This window comes from Dama dama, chromosome 5 (assembly GCF_033118175.1).
Source record: "Dama dama isolate Ldn47 chromosome 5, ASM3311817v1, whole genome shotgun sequence".
Taxonomy (NCBI): Eukaryota; Metazoa; Chordata; class Mammalia; order Artiodactyla; family Cervidae; genus Dama; species Dama dama.
Window position 1 is genome coordinate 17,437,331 of NC_083685.1, and position 19,442 is coordinate 17,456,772.

At 44.8% G+C, this 19,442-nt stretch overlaps 1 protein-coding gene across 3 annotated transcripts in view; it reads right to left on the reverse strand.

Moving 5' to 3' along the window:
• LOC133056523 (acyl-CoA dehydrogenase family member 10) overlaps positions 1-19,442 on the reverse strand; it is a 53,200-nt gene that overhangs the window by 4,833 nt on the left and 28,925 nt on the right. For all 3 annotated transcript variants that reach the window (XM_061141909.1, XM_061141910.1, XM_061141911.1), the window contains exons 13-20: positions 10,032-10,420; positions 6,330-6,470; positions 5,707-5,844; positions 5,491-5,581; positions 4,409-4,567; positions 3,221-3,393; positions 1,435-1,578; positions 360-437 (exon numbers count right to left, since the gene is read on the reverse strand). In XM_061141909.1, coding sequence (XP_060997892.1) covers positions 360-437; positions 1,435-1,578; positions 3,221-3,393; positions 4,409-4,567; positions 5,491-5,581; positions 5,707-5,844; positions 6,330-6,470; positions 10,032-10,420 — 1,313 coding nt within the window. The remainder of the gene's footprint in view (positions 1-359; positions 438-1,434; positions 1,579-3,220; positions 3,394-4,408; positions 4,568-5,490; positions 5,582-5,706; positions 5,845-6,329; positions 6,471-10,031; positions 10,421-19,442) is intronic.

A 19,442-nucleotide genomic window follows, 5' to 3' on the forward strand; every position in this document is an offset into this window, starting at 1 on the left:
CGGGAAGTCCCTGTCTAGGGGCCATGGATTGAGATTTGAGAAGAAGGCATCTTTACATGGTTAGGAGGCTGGGTCTGGTGTAAGAAGGACCTAGGTTCCCTAAACTCTGAGCTCAGCTCCTTGCAAGCTGAATGACCTTGGACAAATCACTTTCCTGTGCTTCTGTTTCCATGTATTCAAAATGGAAGCAGGAATAGGACCCCTCATAGGGTTGCTCTGAGGAGGAAAAGGACAGTCATGTATGGGGGTGTGCAACAAAGGGCAGCTATTAGTTTACAGGAGGTTGGGCAGCTGAAGGAGAGGAATTCTGAATCCTGTGAATGATTCAGAAGAACCAGCGATCCATCACCTGTGCTCACCTGAATAGCACGATCAATCACTCGGGAAGCCATGGATGGGGCCACCATTTTAATCATGGCAATATCCAGAGCTGCAGCCTGCAAGGAAGAGGAGCTGTGGTGAGGAGGGCAGACCCCAGGGTGGAACGTGTGGAAGATTGATCAGTTTCACAGGGAGGAGTAGAAACAACAGCTCAGAACAGAGACCTCAGGTCCCTCCCTCTGGACCACAAGCCTTGCCTGGTGCGTGGACCCTGCCCAGCACCAATGGGGTGCAGGGGCAGGGGGCAGTGACGAGGCAGGTGACTCGGGGTGCTGCGTGGTGTGGGCAGTTGCCTAGTCAAGGAAAGACAAGGGGCACCTTCCCAGGCTACGGGCAGCATCACTGCACACACAGTGCAGCGTGGGGACTGGCCTGAGCCTCCTTCAGGGTCATGATCAGCTCTGTATTCAAAAGGAAAGGTGGAACGAGGCCAGCCAGGACTCTGGGGAATTGAGGTACAAGCATCTTCCCTGAGTTCGGGATTTCAATCAAAGCCCCTGAGAGCTCTCATACCTGGCACTAGATGACCAAGATACCAGGAACTTGAGCCGGGGTCACCCCCTGCTACCGAGGCCTCTCAGCTAAGGGTTGGAGACCTGGTAGAGAGATTGAGAAGGCAGGGATTGGCATGGCATCATGCCTGGTGTTAGGAGGCACTCAGAAAGAGCCATTTAAGGAATAATGTCACATTGAAAATAAAGCTTCTCCTCTGGTTACCTCCCTGGCTTATTCTCAAGTTTGCCTGATGCCTGGAAGATCAGGTGGGGCTGTAGCTCAGGCTGGGGCCATATGGCCCTGTCAGGCCTGCTGACAGATGGTCACTGGATCAGTAAAACAGAAAGGTCAGTCCTCTTTATTGTACCTTTTCCATTTTTGAAAAGCTACCCATGTAATTCAAGGAGAACTGAGGCAAAGTTATTTATGTCAAGGACCCAAGTGCTTTCTCTGTGGTTTGCTGAGTGGGGAGGGAAGAATCAGCATCAAGATTTCTGGGCTGGCATCCCTCACCGTGTCCTCGGGACCTGTCCTCTGTGAGGTCCCTCGGTCTCCTACCTTATTTCCCGCCACATCCATGACGTGGGCAGCTTTCAGCACCAGCAGCCGGGCCTGCTCGATCTCCACGCGGGACAGGGCAATGTCTGCCAGGATCGTGCCCTGCTCTACCAGGGGCTTCCCAAAGGCCACGCGGGACTTCACCTGTGGACACAGGAGACAGGATGGGAAGCATGGAAGATGCCCTGCAGAGGAGAGGGTGGGAGCACAGGAGAGGACGGCGGGGGAAGCTAGACGTGGTAGCTGCACAAATTATCTGCACAACCCCTTTACACCAGCCATTCTGCCCCATCTGGGCAGGCCTGGCCTCCAGGCAGGACAGAGCTTGATCTGAGTCTCCTGTGGCCCAGGGCTACTCTGGGAACCAGGCAGTGACTGTGGGCGCCTCACACAGGCCAGGAGGTCACCCTTTGCCGACAGCAGGGCCTGCTTCACATCCTGAGGAACTCTCAGGAGCAAAGTCTGGGTGCCAGAGCCCTCTTGTGGGCAACTGTTATTGCATTGGGGATTCTAGAGTCTTTGAAAACTACAATCAATCAGAAGAACTTAAAGGATCTTTTCTCTGCCCCCCTTTTTAACTAAAAACATAATGACACCAATCGTATTACTAACGGCAGAAAAGTATATATTTTCAGACCGAAAAAAAAAAAAGAAAAACCACAACACAAACACATGGTATTCCATCATCTAGTCACACTTTAAAGTTTGGATACTTCTCTGTATGCATAAACATGCATATGCATTTTTTTAATAAAAAAATGGAATCATATCCTTTACAATGGTTTTGTAGCCTGCTTTTTTTTCATTAAGGGTTATCTCTTTACATATATTAAGAAACAGATTTCTACAGCATTGCTTTGGAATTTCACTGCATGCCCATAACCAGGGTTATCTGACCAAGCTCTACTTGTTAGCCTCATAGGTTGTTTCAAAGTATTATAATCATGGCTGTGGTGAACCTCCTAGCATCAAATCTAATTACTCCTTATGATCAGGTCCTATGAGTGGGATGGCCACATCAATACTTGGCACCTTCTAAGACTTCTGGCGTGTACACTCAAGCTGCTCTGCAGGATGAGACTAGATACTATACCTGAGCCCTTAAACGGAGCATTTTCTTTAACAACAACAAAAAAAAACTAAAAAAAAAATACAAAACAAAGAAATTGGACAGTCTCAAAACAAAAAAGGGTGTAAATCTCAGATTTGCTCAGTGATCTATGGGTACATGACCATCTCTGTTCTCTGGACAGTATCTTGTGAGATATTTTGGGGGCTCAAAGGTTCCTTCAGTTTTCTTTGCAAAATTGGTATCACTGATTTGAATTACCATTGCCAGCAAGAGCTTTCATTTGTGTGGACTTGCAACCTTTGAGGGGTCACAGAAGAATAAAGTTTTAGGTATGCTGGGGGAGGAGGATGGTGCAGGGCTGGATGCTAGAACCCCGAGTTCTCTCTATTACCTGATTTTTAAAGATGAGCTGATAGAAGAAATGGTCATCAGTAGACCATGACCCTGTGGACTTGAAACCTTGCCCTCTGCTGCCACAGAGCCTGGCCTTTTCCTTGTGATCACCTTGACAGAGCGAGGCCCATTCTGCCCTGAATTTGAAACTTTAGCAAAGTAAAAGAGGCAGAGCAAACACAAGGACACAGCTTCTTGTAAAGAACATCACCTCGCTTCACCTGCTAAGTCTGCTCTCAGAAAACAGTTAGGATTAGAAGTCTGAGAGGAAGACAGATGGGTCGTTCTGGTCCAGAGACAGGCAGAAAGGGAAGCACTCACTCGGGCCTTCATGAGCGCCAGCGCCCTCTCTGAGCAGCCAATCAGCCGCATGCAGTGATGGATCCTGCCGGGACCCAGTCGGCCCTGGGCGATCTCAAAGCCCCGGCCGGGGCCCAGGATGATGTTCTCTTTGGGCACGCGCACCTGCTCGAACAGGACTTCACCGTGGCCACCTGAAAGACACAAAGGGTACTCTGAGTGATCTGCCTACACATTTTCCTTGGATCTGTTTATCTCATCTGCTGGCAATATTCCTGCCGGCAATATTTTGTAGCCGTCTAACAGGAACGTGGTTGAACAGTGAGGGAGAACAAAATGGAGCCTATTAAAAATAGAAAATAAGTCACTAATTTACAAGATAACAAATTAATAGTTTGGCATTCCTTTTCTAAAACATGACTCTAGGGATTTCCTAGTGGTCTAGTGGTTAAGAATCCACCTGCCATAGGGACATGGGTTCAACCCCTGATCTGGGAAAATCCCAAATGCCTCAAAGCAACTACATTCATGCACCACAACTACTGTGTCTGCACTCTAGAGCCCATATCGCAACTACTGAAGCCTGTGCACCTAGAGCCTATGCTCTATAAGAGAAGCCACCGAAATGAGAAGCCCACACACCATGAGGAGGAGCAGCCTCTGCTCAGCACAACTAAAGAAAGCCTGAGGGCAACTATGAAGACCAGGTACAACCAAAAATAAAGACATCTTAAAAAAAAAAAAAAAAAGTAACTCTAACTTAAATTGGAACTGCCTAGCAGTGTTGTGACTCTAAGAGTGTAGTGACCCATGGGAACTCTGAAGTCAAAATGTGGACATCATCAGTAGAGAGGAGAGCCCCCTCTGAGAGGACCACCAGGCCAGGAAATCGGCCCTCCATACTGAGGTCTAGAAGAGAAGGTCTGGAGGCCACTTCCTGCCTCCATCCTCTGTGGCCTCCTTACCTCCTAGACTCCTGCTTGTCTTCTATGATTAGAAGGGAAAAAAAAACAAAAAACAATAGATGAATGCCTGTCTGAAGCTTGCCTGCGTGGTTGATACTCATGAATGGAACTGAAATGCAGGAGCACGTGGCCTTCCAAATGTCCTCAGACCCATACAGGTGTTACTTTTGCACTGGAGCAAGGGTTGCCCAAAGCCTTTTCCCCAGACCCACACAGAGAAGAGAGCTGTTCCCGAGGGGCCAACCTGGTGCGTCCTCCAACCCATACACCGTCAGAGGCCGGATGATTTTTATCCCTGGGGTATCCATGGGAACCAAGAGTATGGACTGCTGCTGGTGGCGTGGGGCTTGTGGGTCTGTTTTTCCCATAAACACGCAGAGCTGGCAGCGAGGATCCAGGATACCTGCCAGGAAAGGAGAGAGACAGACCCCCATCATCTGACACCAGGGCCATCAGCTCTCCTTAAACACTCAGTCCTGGCCCAGAGACGCTGAAGTCAGCGAGAAGATGGGGCCCTTTAAGATGTGATCAGATGAGGACATGCAGCCCTTTGACCAGCAATAAGAGCAATTGGCTTCTGTCCCAGTAAGGAAGGAATCCAACATCCTAAAAACAGTTGATTTGTAAAGCACCACATCGGGCTGAAAATATAATTTGGAGAAAAGAGGCTGAAAACTGCTACTTTATCAGTGGCAGCCTGTTCTGCTTTGTTCCCACAGGAGGTGGAAACATGCTGGCTTTGGGCACAGGCTTCAGAGTCAGGCCAGCCTTGAACTCTGGGTGGTTCCCTACTTGCCAGTTGGGGGGCTAGTACCTTGGGCAGTGACTCAAGTCACTTCTCCATCCTAGTTTCCTTCTCTGTAAACTGGGGATAATACCACAGACCTTCTGGGGAGGGGTGGAGACTCAGTGAGGGGAGGTCCCCACAGCATGTACCGGGGACCCTAGAGAGTTAAGGCCTAGTGAATAATAGGATTATCACCAGCCCTTCTGCTATAGCACAGCTGACCTCACTAGAGGGGGACACCATTGAGGAAGTGACCTCCGGCCTGTCTAAAGGGAGATGCCCACGGCAGAATGAAGAGTGGGGAGTTGAGGAGAGATTCCTGGAACTGTCACTTGTGGGGTCACCTGGAGTCCATGTAGAACCTTTGGCTCTCTCAGGGTTTGCTGCCTCTTCTGGGAACAGAGACAGAATCTCCTTTGTGTTAACTGGAAATGAGGCTAGTCCCTCCCAGTCTCTCACACAACAGCAGGGCAGAGAAGACATCTTATCAGGGCAGACCCACATAAATGTGATTGAAAAATGAATTTCAGGCCAAATACCTGTGATCCACCACTTGTGACCATTGATGACATAGAAGCCATCTTCCTCTCGGATGGAAGACTCGATGTTGGTGGCATCGGAGGAGGCGACCTGAGTGAGAGCACATTCTGATTAGAGCTGGCAAGGGTCCCGAGGTCCCTGATGGCAGAGCCCAATGGGGCTGGGTGAGAGTCTGGCCTGATGAGGAGCGCCTGTGGGTGACCCAAGGTAGGTACCTGGGGCTCAGTCATAGCGAAACAGGAGCGAGCCTTTCCCTCCAGCAATGGAATCAACCAGCGGGCCTTCTGTTCCTCAGTGCCATATCGAACCAGAAGCTCCATGTTCCCCGTGTCTGGAGCAGAACAGTTAAAAATCTGGAACGAAGAAAAAGCATAAGAGTGACTTCCACTTCCATATTAAAATTCAAACATCTCAGAAGCATGGACTCTTTCATATCATAGGTCTTCTGACACCGTCAGGAAAGTCCTTCCTCTCCCCAAGGAAATGCAAAGACCCACAACATTCTGAATACAGTAGCTCAGAGGCCCCTAAAGCTCAACCTCAGAGCTTCTTGGGGAGAGAGAGTAGATTGGAGCTGTTGGATTGAGGCTCCACAGAAGCCAGCCAAGCTGTGCTCAGCCAGGCCCTGACTTCCTGAGAAGATGCCACCCCTTGCTCCTTTCCTGCTCTGGCTCCAGCCACCTGCCTGCAGTGTCTTCACTCATAAGAAGTCTGAGTTTGCATCAGAGCTCCTGAGTCCAGTGCTGCTGCAGGGAACGCAGTCAGCCCAGGAGGATGGCTGAACTCTCTGGAGGACAAGGATTTCCTCCCATGCTGAGGAAGACAGTAAAGAAGGTACCTCGGGAGCGTACAGAGACGTGCCCATGACCTCACACAAATGTGCGTACTCCATGTTGGTCAGCCCTGCTCCATATTTCTTCTTGGGATCAGTCTCCAGGGGTAGAAAAAGGTTCCAAAGTCCTTCAGCCTTGGCCTTCTCCTGTCATGGCAAAAAGAAATCAGGCATTCACACAGGGTGGCCTTCATTTTATTTTGGCCCATGGAAAATAATAAGTCCAAACCACCAGGCTGGATACAACCCTGCAGATCTGTGGGAGGAGAATGGGAGGGGTCCGGGGACAGCCCATTCTTAACAGGGACAGTGCAATCAGTTCACTTCCCCGTGTCCATATCCCAGATGCCCCACTAGCCCACTTCCATCACTGCTAGCATCACTACTGTCATGACAACACAGCTCAGCTAGACCTCACATCATGAACACAAGAGAGGGAAGGTCCTTTAGCGAGTCTGCAGGGAACCAGCCCAGGAGATCTGGCGGCAGTCTCAGCTGCTTTGAGGGTAATATGATGATGATGGGTGATGAGGTACCTAAGGAGATCCCCTGTCCAGCTTCCTTCATGAAGCACAACTTTGTTCCTGGGGAAGTAACCCTAGGTTTCTGAACATAGCTCCCGACGGAAACCAGGGAGTCCGGCCTGGGGATCAGGAACCCAGGCCGTGAGTCAGACTGCCTGATTCCAACCCTGCCCCACCACACCTGTTGGGAGACCTTGGGCAAGATGGTGAGCTCCCTGTGGCAGTTTCCTCATCCCTGACAGGGGACGGCACCAACCACCCTACCAGTCACAGCTACTGAGTGAGACTAGGAATGGAGGTGACTGACTGGAAAAAGGATCCGAATGGGAAGATTATCAGCAGCTCAGATTAGAGAGGGAGGCTCAGACATGGATGGGAATCCAGGCAGCTTAGAGAATGGCAGCAGGACAAACACTCAGCAGTCCTGCTGTCCAGTGAGTGAGTGCCAGCTGTTTTCTCTATCGAAAACACTTCACTCTTCTGGTTCCAGGTGGGAACCACCTGGCTGCCCTAGCGTGGCTCCACATGCCCAGTTCCTGCCCGGGTGTTGTTGGGTGGGTTTAGCTGGCACCTTGACGACAGCTCTGCCAGACTGTCCAAAGGCAGGGAGGGAGGCACCCAAATGACTGGGGTGCTCCTACCCAAAGAAAGGAGCAGAGACACTAGGTAGCCAACCTATGTCCAAGACATGCATCTCACTAGATTGTTGGAAAGATTAATTAGGTAACACAGAGAACACAGAGTGTCGGACTCAGAAGCTGGGGCTGCAATAAATATTAGTGATGATGGAAAGTCTTCCCACTGGGAGGGCACCACCTGGCTGGCTCTTCCATTACATAGGGGCTGAGCTCTAGAACATATACTTCTAGAATCAGCACATACACTCATCTCATGACTGTGTTAAGCTAATTAGCTGAGACTGCAGTGACCAAGGAGAGGAAGGACAGATTAACTGGAACAAATGAAGCAGGAAAGGAGAATTAGGAAAAGAAGCAAGGGAGTTCTGAGAAGAGGAAGAATAAGGAAATGAATAGAATCATCTCCTTGTGGGAGGGGAAAACACATAGATTTGAGCCCAGAAGATCTGGATTGAGTCCAGGTGATACTATTTCTAGTTGTGTCCCTGGACAAATTTGATTTCTTATCTTTAAATTGAAGTTCATAACGCTTACCTCATAGGATTTGTGAGATGCAGTATAAATGCCAAATACTTCTCACTTATGAGTAGTAATGACACTTTGGATAAAAGCTGTGAGCCATTCTTTCACCACTCTCCCCAATAATCTTAGTTGTCCTTATGATTCCCATTCAGGTATGACCACAAGTAGAACATTCTCTAGGTTTTTCCTATACATTCACTTAGAAACTAGAGGTGTTCATGGCAATAATGTCTGCTTTTCCAACACTTCTGTGCACTGGACAGGTACATTTAATGAGTGAGGATTAAGTGTGCAAGTCAGCAGGTGGGGTATAGGACATTTCATAAGGTGATGGGAGTACAGAATGGTATGCACCTTACTGATGAAAAGGACTTAAAATGGTCTCATTCAGGAATTCCCTGGCTGTCCAGTGGTTAGGACTCAGTGCTTTCACTGGGCGGGGGTGGGGGGAGGGTGCCAGGAGGATCCCTAGTGGGGGAACTAAGATCTCGTGTGCTGTGGGGCAACAAAGCTGTCAGGCTGCAACTAGAGAAGCCAGAGCACTTTAGGGTCCGTGCACTCTAGAAGCCATGGGCCATAACTACTGAGCCTGTGCAAGAGATGAAACAAGAGGGGAAAAAAAAGTCAACGCACACCACAACTAGAGAAAGCCCATGCACCACAATGAAGACCCAGCCAGCCACAAGTAAAAAAACAAAGACACCATAGAAACAGTAAGTGGACACAGAAGCATTTAACAGCATTTGATGCACCTTGCTTGCACAGGATCCAAACCTCTTCTTATTCTGGGGTGCTCTCTCACTGCAAAAATTTCAGTGGCATCAACATGTGAGCATGGGACCTACACATGACTGTCTGAAAATTCCCACCTCAATCTTAGTGTCCTGGGGAAGCATCCAGTGGAGACCTCCTGGCCATTGCCCTAGTGTCAGCTGTGGCCACACTCCTGGCAGCCAGCATTCCCTTGGCTTCTGCTGTCTCTTTCAGCTGGCTCTTCAGCCTCCCTGTCCATATTAGCAGCTAGCTGCTCACTCTGCTGCTTTGGTGACCTGGAGTGACCTACACTGAGATCCCCACAGTGTCTCTTAGCCAGGGGCAGGGTAGCCAAATTACGGTGCACCCCCAATGTGTCCCCTTGGGGGTCCATCTCCAGGCACTGACATGGGATACATCATTAAATAACATAAGCCAGTGGGAGATTCAAATAATTGAATAAAACAGTTTTATTACAATAGGATGTGGGAATATATATATATATATATATATATATATATATTTCTATATATATTATAGGAATAATATATATAGTACTATGTACTAGAAGAATGGAACTGGAAGCCTATAAATCAAATTGTTGACAGTCACTATCAGAGGCCAGAGAATTTTATAGAACTCTTTCTATGTCATGAATTCTTTCTAATCTTGCCATGCTTGAACTCTGGTTAACTTGCAACAGGTTTGTTACTATGAAAGTAGAGATAATGCCAATTCATTTTAAAGTAGGTCTGGTTGTATCACAGGCAGAATATGTGCTCCTGAAGACTTCAGATAACTTAAGAACTAACACAAGCCAAGACCAATCCTGAAAAAGAACAGCAGGTATTTCCATTATCCACTAAACTGATGTCACTGTGTGTCAGGAGCATAAACATAGTTTATAGTTGACGTGGCCCTTTAGGTTTGATGTTATGGATTCTTTAAAGAGAGTGTCATTTAACTGATGCAATTTATATCACTCAGTCTCAAATTTACATAATTCAGACATGTATAAAATGAGTCTACCTGCCTTAAAGTTAGCAGCCACAGACTCTGCATTCCTCTGCCTGGGCTGAGTATCAGGCCGAGACATCACACAGAAAGAGCAATGAAGTGAAACTGAGTGATCTAGGGCTGGCTCTTTCTAGTGGCGGTGGAAAGCAAAGACCACTGAACTCAACTCTCCCATCTCTTCACTGCCTAAAAAGGAACAGATATGGCCAGTGGACGAGCTGAGGTTGGGCTGTGCTAACGAAAGGCTGCTTTACCTTGAGATCTTCGACCAGCGGGGACGGGGTCCACCTCTCGGCCGAGGCCTGGTGACGCTGTAGCTCCGGCTCAGCGGGGTATACATGTCGTTCCATAAACTCCTTCAGGCGCTGATATAGCTCCCTGACTCGGGGGGGAAGGCCTTCTGGAGAGAAGATCAGAGCTTCCTTTGAGGCATAAGCTGGAGAAGAGTCTCTGGAGGTGACATAACTCCTCGTGCCTGGGGTCCTCAGCAGGCACCATGTGTGGTGGGACCTCGTTAATGGTTTGGTGGCCGGCATTTCCTTAAAAACCCGGAACCCCTCTTTGATTGCAAAATCCCATGCCAGGTTAGACATAAATTCTGTCAGCTTCCCAGTTTGTTTTGCAGTTGCCGAGCTTGCTTGCCCTAAGCAGAGGCAAAGAAAACCAGTGAGAAACCCCCTAAACAACCCTTAATAGTACTAATGTATAACAGTATTGTTCCATCAGCAGCCACTACCATTGCTGAACACTTGACATGTACCAGACTTAGTGCTGAGTGTCTAATGTGCAACTCACTGAATTCCTGGAGTTACATGACTGTTTTAATCCCCATTTTACAAAGATCAATAATCAGATTGATTACATTCTTTGCAGCCAAAGATGGAGAAGCTCTATACAGTCAGCAAAAACGAGACCAGGAACTGACTGTGACTCAGATCATGAACTCCTTATTGCCAAATTCAGACTTATATTGAAGAAAGTAGGGAAAATCACTAGACCATTGAGGTATGACCTAAATCAAATCCCTTACAATTATAAAGTGGAAGTGACAAATAGATTTAAGGGACCAGATCTGATAGACAGATTGCCTGATGAACTATGGACGGAGGTTCGTGACATTGTACAGGAGGCAGTGATCAAGACCATCCCCAAGAAATGCAAAAACGCAAAATGGCTGTCTGACGATGCATTACAAATAGCTGTGAAAAGAAGAGAAGTGAAAAGCAAAGTAGAAAAGGAAAGATATACCCATTTGAATGCAGAGTTCTAAAGAATAGCAGGGAGAGATAAGTGGTTCCTCAGTGGTCAGTGCAAAGAAATAGAGGAAAACAATAGAATGGGAAAGACTAGAGATCTCTTCAAGAAAATTAGAGATACCAAGGGAACATTTCATGCAAAGATGGGCTCAATAAAGGACAGAAACGGTATGAACCTAACAGAAGCAGAAGATATTAAGAAGAGATGGCAAGAATACACACAAAAAAACTGTACAAAAAAGATCTTCACAACCCAGATAATCACAATGCTGTGATCACTCACCTAGAGCCAGACATCCTGGAATGCGAAGTCAAGTGGGCCTTAGGAAGCATCACTCTGAACAAAGCTAGTGGAGGTGATGGAATTTCAGTTGAGCTATTTTAAATGCTAAAAGATGATGCTGTGAATGTGCTGCACTCAATATGCCAGCAAATTTGGAAAACTCAGCAGTGGCCACAGGATTGGAAAAGGTCAGTTTTCATTCCAATCCCAAAGAAAGGCAATGCCAAAGAATGCTCAAACTACCGCACAATTACACTCATCTCACATGCTAGCAAAGTAATGCTCAAAATTCTCCAAGCCAGGCTTCAGCAATACGTGAACTATGAACTTCCAGATTTCAAGCTGGTTTTAGAAAAGGCAGAGGAGCCAGAGCTCAAAGTGCCAACATCCAATGTATCATTGAAAAAGCAACAGAGTTCTAGAAAAACATCTATTTCTGCTTTATTGACTATGCCAAAGCCTTTGACTGTGTGGATCACAATAAACTGTGCAAAATTCTGAAAGAGATGGGAATACCAGACCACCTGCCCTGCCTCTTGAGAAACCTGTATGCAGGTCAGGAAGCAACAGTTAGAACTGGACATGGAACAACAGACTGGTTCCAAATAGGAAAAGGGATATGTCAAGGCTGTATGTTGTCACCCTGCTTATTTAACTTATATGCAGAGTACATCATGAGAAATGCTGGGCTGGGTGAAGCACAAGCTGGAATCAAGATTGCCAGGAGAAATATCAATAACCTCAGATATGCAGATGACACCACCCTTATGGCAGAAAGTGAAGAAGAACTAAAGAGCCTCTTGATGAAGGTAAAAGAGGAGAGTGAAAAAGTTGGCTTAAAGCTCAACATTCAGAAAACTAAGATCATGGCATCCGGCCCCATCACTTCCTGGCAAATAGATGGGAAAACAGTGGAAACAGTGGCTGACTTTATTTTTGCGGGTTCCAAAATCACTGCAGATGGTGACTGCAACCATGAAATTAAAAGATGCTTGCTGCTTGGAAGAAAGTTATGACCAACTTAGATAGCATATTAAAAAGCAGAGACATTACTTTGCCAACAAAGGTCCGTCTAGTCAAGGCTATGGTTTTTCCAGTGGTCATGTATGGATGTGAGAGTTGGACTATAAAGAAACCTGAGCACTGAAGAAATGATGCTTTTGAACTGTGGTGTTGGAGAAGACTCTTGAGAGTCCCTTGGACTACAAGGGGATCTAACCAGTTCATCCTAAAGGACATCAGTCCTGAGTGTTCATTGGAAGGACTGATGCTGAAGTTGAAACTCCAATACTTTGGTCACCTGATGCGAAGAGCTGACTCATTTGAAAAGACCCTGATGCTGGGACAGATTGAGGGCAGAGGAGAAGGGGACAACAGAGGATGAGCTGGTTGGATGGCATCACCAACTTAATGGAGATGAGTTTGGGTGGACTCCGGGAGTTGGTGATGCTGGCGCACTGCAGTTCATAGGGTCACAAAGAGTTGGACACGACTGAGCAACTGAAGTGAACTGAACAAAGATCCAAGTCTTAGGAAGGAAATGGGCCTAAGCTTACATTAGGGAGCTGGGAGCCAGAAGTTGGACTCAGTCAGCCTGCTCCCTGCTCTTTATCTCTTTTCCTAAAGAATCTAAATTAAATCAGGAATTCCCGAAAGCACTCCTGCTGTCACCTTGGGCTACCGGAAGCCCTGCCATGAAACTGGTAATAGTGTCACAGGGGATTGGATTAATGGCTAGTTTCTGGGCACCATTTTGTCTAGATCAACACCACTTTCAGCATTGCAGAATTCACTCTAGTCACGCTTTTTTATTTTTTACTTAATATATGCATGAAGGCTTTTTTAAAAAAAGATTTTTGAAAAAATTTAAATTAAGATATAGTGTACATACATCCTCTTTATAAAGTGTACAATTCTTTAAGTTTAGTCAGGCAGCCAACAGTACCATCAGGATATAGTATATATATTCCCATCATCCCCAAATATCCATGGCATCCCTTTGTAGTCAAGCCTTTACCCTTGCCCCTAGGGTACAATACTGATCTATATTCCTGTAGTTTATCTTTTCCAGAATGTCATATAAATTCGTACATCATATTCTTTTCAGTGTGGTTTCTTTCACTCACTCAGTGTATCTGGGATACATCCATGTGTCTCCTTATACTGTGAATACTGCCTTTTTATAGTGGGCTTGGAGGCCTAGCATGCTGCAGTCTGTGGGGTCGCAAGAGTCTGACATGACTGAGAGTCTGAACTGAACTTTCATAGCCAGTTCTCCTGGATTATCTTTAGAATTTCTATGTTCTAAAGAGACTGTTTTCATCATTTACTTTGTATCAATAAATGGATCTTTGCAGAGGCCTATTTTACTTCTGGCTCCTGCCATGGTCAAGTATTATTTCTCAAAAGAACCACTTGCAGGCAGCTTTGGTTATAAAGATATTAGGCTAGGCTATCCCTTATAAGTTGGAAACCAGATCCATCTGCTACACAGCCAGGATACAGCCCACTAGACCTCAGCAAGTCTGTACTTATCACCTTCTGGGTAATGAGTACAGACCCAGGCACTGGGGCCTGCATTCATTGTTATTCATAATGATTTTCTTTTCTAACAGAGAGTACAAAGAATTTTTTAAAATTTTCATCCCCTTAATTGGATACTACTCTCACAGTACTGCTTTGTCTCTTGGAAAGTCATTTGTATGAGCTTGGATTGATTTAAAGTGATCATTTCTGATATATTTTCCTGAATGTAGTCCCAGCAGAAGAGACTACATCCATGGCATCTTCCTAAATTGCAGCCACCAGCACTTTTATCTTTCTAGAATTTTAGCATCCATCTATAAGAAATCTAAACCTCAGCATCCACTTATTAATGAAGGAAAGTCATGCGTGGAGTTGGCTGGTACAGACTATAAATCAGTCCCCAGGCTTTGGTCACTGCTGTCCCCCTGCCAACCTAAGGATGAACCCAGATCTCCTGTGATGACATCACAGAGAGAATGCCTTTGAAACACATCCTTTTTCTCCAAAATCCACTTTCCCAGGGCAATACCAAGTATCTCTATAAGCGCTATTCACCTGAAGTTACCACAACATTGTTAACAGCCTCAACATTCAGAAAACTAAGATCATGGCATCTGGTCCCATCACTTCATAGCAAATAGATGGGGAAACAGTGGAAACAGTGACAGACTTTATGTTTTTGGGCTCGAAAATCACTGCAGATGGTGACTGCAGCCATGAAATTAAAAGATGCTTGCTCCTTGGAAGAAAAGCTATGACCAATCTAGATAGCATATTAAAAAGCAGAGACATTACTTTGCCAACAAAGGTCTGTCTAGCTAAGGCTAAGGTTTTTCCAGTAGTCATGTATGGATGTGAGAGCTGGACTATAAAGAAAGCTGCTGCTGCTGCTGCTAAGTCACTTCAGTCGTTTCCAACTCTTAGCGACCCCATGGACTGCAGCTCACCAGGCTCCTCCAACCATGGGATTTTCCAGGCAAGAGTACTGGAGTGGGTTGCCATTGCCTTCTCCGAAAGAAAGCTGAGCACCAAAGAATTGATGCTTTTGAACTGTGGTATTGGAGAAGACTCTTGAGAGTCCCTTGGACTGCAAGGAGATCCAACCAGTCCATCCTAAAGGACATCAGTCCTGAGTGTCCATTGGAAGGACTGATGTTGAAGCTGAAACTCCAATACTTTGGCCACCTGATGTGAAGAGCTGACTCACTGGAAAAGACCCTAATGCTGGGAAAGATTGAAGGTGGGAGAAGAGGATGAGATGGTTGGATGGCATCACCGACTCAATGGACATGAGTTTAGGTAAACTCCAGGAGTTGGTGATGGACCAGGAGGCCTGGCGTGCTATAGTCCATGGGGTCGCAAGGAATCGGACACAACTGAGCAACTGAACTGATGCCAATACAAAATAAAAAGATTTTTACAAAAAGACTTCAACAGAAAAAAAAAAAAAAAAAAAAGACTTCAACAGCTAATTAAGAAGACAAATGCACAGAAATAGTATTTATGTTCAAAGAGTTGAGTTTTTTGTTTTCCTAATCAAATGATTTTCTGCTAATCTTTAAAAACACTGACTTCATTGTTTTTATGTAAGAAAACGAAGGCCCTTCCTCAGTATCTCTGCTGGCTCCCCAGGTGGGAGGGAAGGGAGTGCATAACTGATATTAGAGGAACGGAGGCCTGAAAGGACAGCTCAGCTCTTTTCCCGTGTGGTGGCAAGCGTGTGAGGTGTTTTGCCTCTGAGCCAAGAAAAGTTTGAGGCCATGCCAGTGGCTCACAGGATCTTGGAAACTGTCAAAGGGCCTCCTGATCGGCAATTTGGGGACAATCTGGTGAAGTTTATTCGTATAGAGATTCTAGAATGGATAATTCTGTTTTAAAAACTGAGATTTAATTGACATAATGGGCATAATTGAGCCAGTTATCCCTAGACACTGGAGCAGAACTCAGAACACCAAGAACTCAGCTGCTCACCAGGAAATGCCCTTAGGCAATCAGGCCTGTTCATCACCGTTTGGACTTAGCAGTCATTCTGTTTAACTAAATGTTCCTGGTTACTTTTCACTGTAAGACCTCAACAAAAATTGGGAAATACTGGCTTAGAACTGACACTCTCCAAAGAAGAGACAATACCATTTCCAGGAAGCACTGCTTATTGAGACCACAATGGTCAGATCAGGGAGGGTTAAACTAGAAATTCTCTAGATACTGATTTTTCTCTGGAGAAACCTTCTACCTCCAGATATGCAGATAATACCGCCCTGTGGCAGAAAGTGAAGAGGAACTAAAGAGCCTCTTGATGAATGTGAAAGAGGAGAGTGAAAAAGCTGGCCTAAAACTCAACATTCAAAAAATTAAGATCATGGCATCCAGTCCCATTACTTCATGGCAAAGAGATGGAGAAACAATGGAAACACTTTATTTTCTTGGGCTCTAAAATCACTGCAGATGGTGACTGTAGCCATGAAATTAAAAGACACTTGCTCCTTGGAAGAAAGGCTATAACAAACCTAGACAGTGTATTAAAATTCTGAGCCATTACTTTGATGGCAAAGGTCTGCCTAGTCAAAGCTATGGTTTTTCCAGCAGTCACGTATGGATGTGAGAGTTGGATCATAAAGAAGGCTGAGTGCCAAAGAATTGATGCTTTCGAACTGTGGTGTTGGAGAAGACCCTTGAGAGTCCCTTGGACAGCAAGGAGATCAAACAAGTCAATCCTAAAGAAAATCAACCCTGAATATTCATTAGAAGGATTGATGCTGAAGCTGAAGCTCCAATACCTTGGCCACCTGATGTGAAGAGCTGACTCATTGGAAAAGACCCTGATGCTGAGAAAGGCTGAAGGCAAGACAAGAAGGGGATGACAGAGGACAAGATGGTCGGATGCCATCACCAATGGAATGGATATGAGCAAGCTCTTGGAGATGGTGAAGGACAGGGAGGCCTGGCATGCTGCAGTCCATGGGGTTGCAAAGAGTCAGACACAACTGTGCAACTGAGCAACTGCCTGGCATGGTGCCTGACCAAGCAGAGGCTCTTGGGAGTGAATGGATGATCAATTCCCCTACTGCAACTGCCTTTCTCAGAAGATTTTGACACCCTGGCTGAGAGCAAAATGCTACCAGAAAGCCTTGGGTACTGATGAGCACAAAGCTAAGCTGTCCTCATAGTACCAGCAAACCCATTGCTGGGCTTCTTTCTATTCACCTTTTTAAGTTTTCATTTTGGAAAATTTCAAAGACAAACAAAACTAGAGAGAAGAATTTAATGTACCTACAGGTTTCTGCCACTCAGCTTCAATAATCATCAAACCACGGCCAATCCTGTTTCATCCTCTGCCTTTCCACCCCGACTGCCCTGGATTTTGCTGCAGTAAATCCCAAACACCACATCTTTATACTTATATTTCATTTATGTCTAAAAACAAAGACTTAAAAACATTCACACAATATCATTATCACACTTAAACAGCAGTTAACTATGACTCCTTAATATCCTCAACTATCCAGTCAGAATTCATTTTTTATTGATTGTCTCACAAAAATTTCTTTCAGAACATTTTGTTTTTCAAACAGGGATCTGAATAAGATCCAAATAGTGTTTTTGGCTAATATATCTTTTAAGTCCCTGAGATAGTTAAGACTGTCTCACAAAAATTTTTTTCAGAACATTTCTTTTTTCAAACAGAGATCTGAATAAGGTCCAAATACTGATTTTGGCTAATATAAGTTTTAAGTCTCAACATTGTATCACCTTTTTCATTTGTTGAAGAAACTGAATTGTTTCCCTGTGAAGTTTCCCAGAATCTGGATTTTTGTGAGTGGCTTTGTCTCAGTGGTGCTATTTAATGTGCTCCACTGAACCCTCTGTTCCCTGTAAGTTGGTGGCTGGCACTAGAGGCTTGGTCAGATCCAGGTTCAACTTTTAAGGGCAGCATCAGGAGGTATGTAATGTCTGGCTGCCTCTCTCAATGATTTTAGCACCATTAACACTTATTTTCCAGATGCATTCATGTACCGGGATGGCAAATTGGTGCTATGCTAATTCTATCACTGGGTCCAGGATGCTTCTCTAAAGAAAAACTTCCTCATTAATCATTTGGTTAACATGACATCTAATTTGTATAGGAAAGGCAGGATAAGTGGTTGCCTTTCCCCCTTCATTTACCAATTATCAGAATAATGGGTTGCTTCCTTCTCAGCCTCCACAGTCACCAGTGAGACTTTTAGTATCACTCTTTACTCATAAATTTAAACATACTTGATGTGTGTCATCCATTCCAGCTCTCATCCTTGCTGGTGCTTAAAGTTTCCTGTCATTAGCAAGTGGGAGCCTATTCAAGTGGACTCCTGAGACAGTTAAATATGACCTTCATAATCAACAACCTCCTGTCTTTCTGGTACAGGAAGATGTTCCAGATTCATCTTGTGGATATTTTGCCCTAGACCTGAAATCAGTCACTTCTCCAAGGTGCCCTGGTTCCTTTTGGTAAGAATGTAATTTATAGATTATAATGTGGATGATTATAGGTACTTAATGCTACTGGCCTAGTCACTATTGCTAAGTCTTTGGGAAGTCTTTTGGGAGATTCTACCTTCCTGCTTTCTAATTGCTTTCCTTCTACATAGGAAACAAAATTTAATCTGTCTTTATACCTTCTTAAATAATTTAGGCTATAGATTATTTCAGTTTCTACCCTACAGAATTCAGAATGAAAACTAAATTGGGACAGTAACACTGTGCCATACTTGCATATATGTGAACACTCCATAGGTGACACATGTATATATTGTGTTCTAAGTAGCAAAAAGTTTCTTTTCAAAAGTTCAAACTTTAAAGATATAATCTAGAAAACACTGGTTAAATAAAGTATTTTCCCATATATGTAAGAGGATCATCAAAGAAAATACAGTAATCTTTTTTTCTTCTTCAACAATCCTCTCACTGGGCAATTTGGCAACATCTAAAAAATTTAAAATACACAAATTTTTAACCCAGAAATTCTAACTCTGGGAATTTATCCTTCAGATATATTCAAATATGAGTAAGAAAAGATGTCCACCAACCACTATATGACTGTGAAAATCTGCAGACGATCCAAAGATACATCAATAGGGTAACTGGTTAAATACATTACAGTATATCCATACAATGGAACATACTATAGAAAGCAAAATGAATGATGTCTATACATATTCACATGGAACGGTCTCAATGAAATACTGTGAAGTGGAAAAAAATAAGGAATTTGCCTTACATAGTTGTTAAATACATATATATGGCCATAATATATAAATATATGTATATACACACAATCAGTTCAGTTCAGTTGCTCAGTCATGTCCGACTCTTTGCAACCCCGTGAACTGCAGCACGCCAGGCCTCCCTGTCCATCACCAACTCCTGGAACTCACCAAACTCATGCCCATTGAGTCGGTGATGGCATCCATGGTATTTCATAAAAATTCTTTGGCATAAAAAATTTTTATATCAAGGTACTAAAAAATAACATGTAAAATGATCACATTTTTATAAAACTTGCAGAGAGAGACAGAGAGGAGAGACAACAGATATACAGAAAAATTGGGGCCCCAAAACCCTTA